The sequence below is a fragment of the Cariama cristata genome, unplaced genomic scaffold (genome assembly GCF_000690535.1).
Source record: "Cariama cristata isolate BGI_N322 unplaced genomic scaffold, ASM69053v1 scaffold7864, whole genome shotgun sequence".
Classification (NCBI taxonomy): Eukaryota; Metazoa; Chordata; class Aves; order Cariamiformes; family Cariamidae; genus Cariama; species Cariama cristata.
Genome location: NW_009611160.1, coordinates 14,271 through 16,488, shown reverse-complemented (window position 1 = coordinate 16,488; position 2,218 = coordinate 14,271). Strand labels below are relative to the sequence as shown.

Genomic DNA, 2,218 nt, shown 5'->3' with positions numbered 1-2,218 from the left:
GGGGGTGGGCGAGTGTGAGCATCCCGGGGCGCCTTGGCACCGGGGCGAGGGGGAGGAGGAACCGTTCTGAAATGCGGGCTGACTGAGAGCGGTATTTGTTCGGCTTCTTGTGAAATGCCCACTGTTTCAGCGCTTGAAATTAAACATGGAAAGGGTAGAAGGCAGACGGAGAACAAAATCTCAGCTGCAACTGTGATAATTGTTTTTTCCCCTGAGCAATAGAGCCTTTATGCTGCTTTCCTGCTTTTAACATTGTTTTACAAGTATTTCTACTTGTTATTTTACAGTACATTTCAGTCAGCTTATCTTCATTAAAAATACTGCGGTTTTGCTTTTACTTTGAGGTAACTAAATTGTATGACTTCTCCCAAGAGAAGGAAAACAAAAACAAAAGCCATTAGCAAAAAGCTAGATTTCTACGGTGTAAACGGCGAGGTAAGTTGAGAGAACCGTGGGTCAGAGACACGTTGGGCAGCGATGGGGCTCTGTCTGCCCTTCTGCGTCTGGCTGGGCCGTCCCTCTGACCTCCTCTGAGCCTAGCTGGGCAACCGCTCCAGACATGCACCCCCAGGGTTTGTTAGCTGACTTCAGGCAACAGCCTGCTAACAGCGCAGCTCTGTTTTAAAATCCGAACTGCTGTCCTAGAATAGGGCTGCAGCTGCAAGCCTGTAGTACAGCCAGAGAGGTTGTACGCTGTAGGCGTAGTTAAGATCAACTGTAGGCAAGAGTGGTGGGCTGAGCTCAGCAAGAGTACTTCTGGATAAAACGAAATTCTTGCAAAATTTTTGTGTAATTTGTACGTGTTCTTTATTCTGTGATAAATGGAAGGAATGAAAAAAAAAAAAAAAAGAAAGTTTGGCTCAGATTTGTCACTCAACCTCTGCTAATTCCTGATATTAATGTGCAAAAGGGAAGGAAAACAGGAACAACGCTAGGAATGGAATTTATAGCTGAGCTCAGATTTCATTAAAGGAAGGACTCACCCCCCCTCCAAGAAGATTTTTGAGTATGGTTATATAATTAGTAATGAAGCTGTCCCTTCATCACATTGTTTTATTTCACTGCTGTGCATACACTGTTGGTGTAAAAAGTGGAACAAATTATGTTTATCAAAAAACGTTTTCTCTTGGCTTCAAAACATTATAAAAATATTGTCAGTGACTTGTAGATGAATATTTAGGGAGGAAAAAATAGTTGTTGATAGAAATATATTATCACTACAAATATGTTTACTGCGGATCAGTTGCTGCTTGTTTTAAGGTCTGCGGTTTTGTTCCTTTATTCCTCTCTCCAGGATTTGGAATGCTTTGACTGATAATTATGGTAACGTAATGCCAGTTGACTGGAAATCATCCCACACCAGAGCTTTGCACTTGCCAACGCTGAATCTTTCAGAAAAGGGGGTAAGTTCTGATCAGCAGAAATACCCGCTTTGAATCTTTTGTACTCAGCAGGGAATGAAACAACTTGTGTTTGTGTGAAAGAGCGTTGTTATTAAATGGCTTAAAATATTTTTAGTGTTTGGCATTATACATGAGTGGGTTTTAAAAATAAAAAAATCAAACAACCATTGATGTACGTTTGCATCTCCTTGGGTTGGAATAGTTTGGGGTTCGTTTTAGGTGGATGTTTGTTAAGAGCCAGAACATGGTAGAAAAACCTGTAAAATGAGGAGAAAGTATTTCACATAAAATCTTTCTACTGTCTGTTTCATGTTGATCACTATTCTGGGTAAGGGAAGAAAAGAGATGGGAGTACTCTCATTTTGTAAATCTAGTGTGGACTTTTTTAAAGTTAATCTCATTCTGCAGTGTGGTGGAGACAAAGTAAAAGGAGACTTTTACAGGAAAGGTGACCCAGGAGACACTGAAGTGGAAGAGTCTGGTTTGGTTTTTTTTTCTTATTAAGCAAGGAGAATAGTTGTCTGGGGAGGGAGCAGGGAATGAAGAGCTTTAGAGAGGTTTATGGAAAGGGTTGTCCTCTGATCTTCTTAAAAGTGGATTAAAACGCTTCAGGGAGAAAAGCTAGGGAGAACTCCCATCTCCCAGGTCTTCTGAGGAAAGAAGTGGCTTATCGTTTAAACATAGGGAAGTTGAGTTATGTTGCAAAAATCTCTCTGTGTGTAACCTGGGAGTGGGGAAATGCTTTGACTTCTGCCATCCCTTACATAAACCAGAGCTACTTTTTACTGTGACAGGAACAAAGATTGTCCTGCTGA

The 2,218-nt window shown here is 41.2% G+C and overlaps 1 protein-coding gene across 1 annotated transcript in view; it reads left to right on the top strand.

The window, feature by feature from the left end:
* Positions 1 to 372: 372 nt before the first annotated feature.
* FEZ2 (fasciculation and elongation protein zeta 2 (zygin II)) overlaps positions 373 to 2,218 on the top strand; it is a gene marked incomplete at both ends in the record, with an annotated part of 12,493 nt that continues 10,647 nt past the window's right edge. Inside the window, 3 exon segments of the mRNA XM_009698131.1 lie at positions 373 to 435; positions 1,205 to 1,261; positions 1,263 to 1,403. Coding sequence (XP_009696433.1) covers positions 373 to 435; positions 1,205 to 1,261; positions 1,263 to 1,403 — 261 coding nt within the window.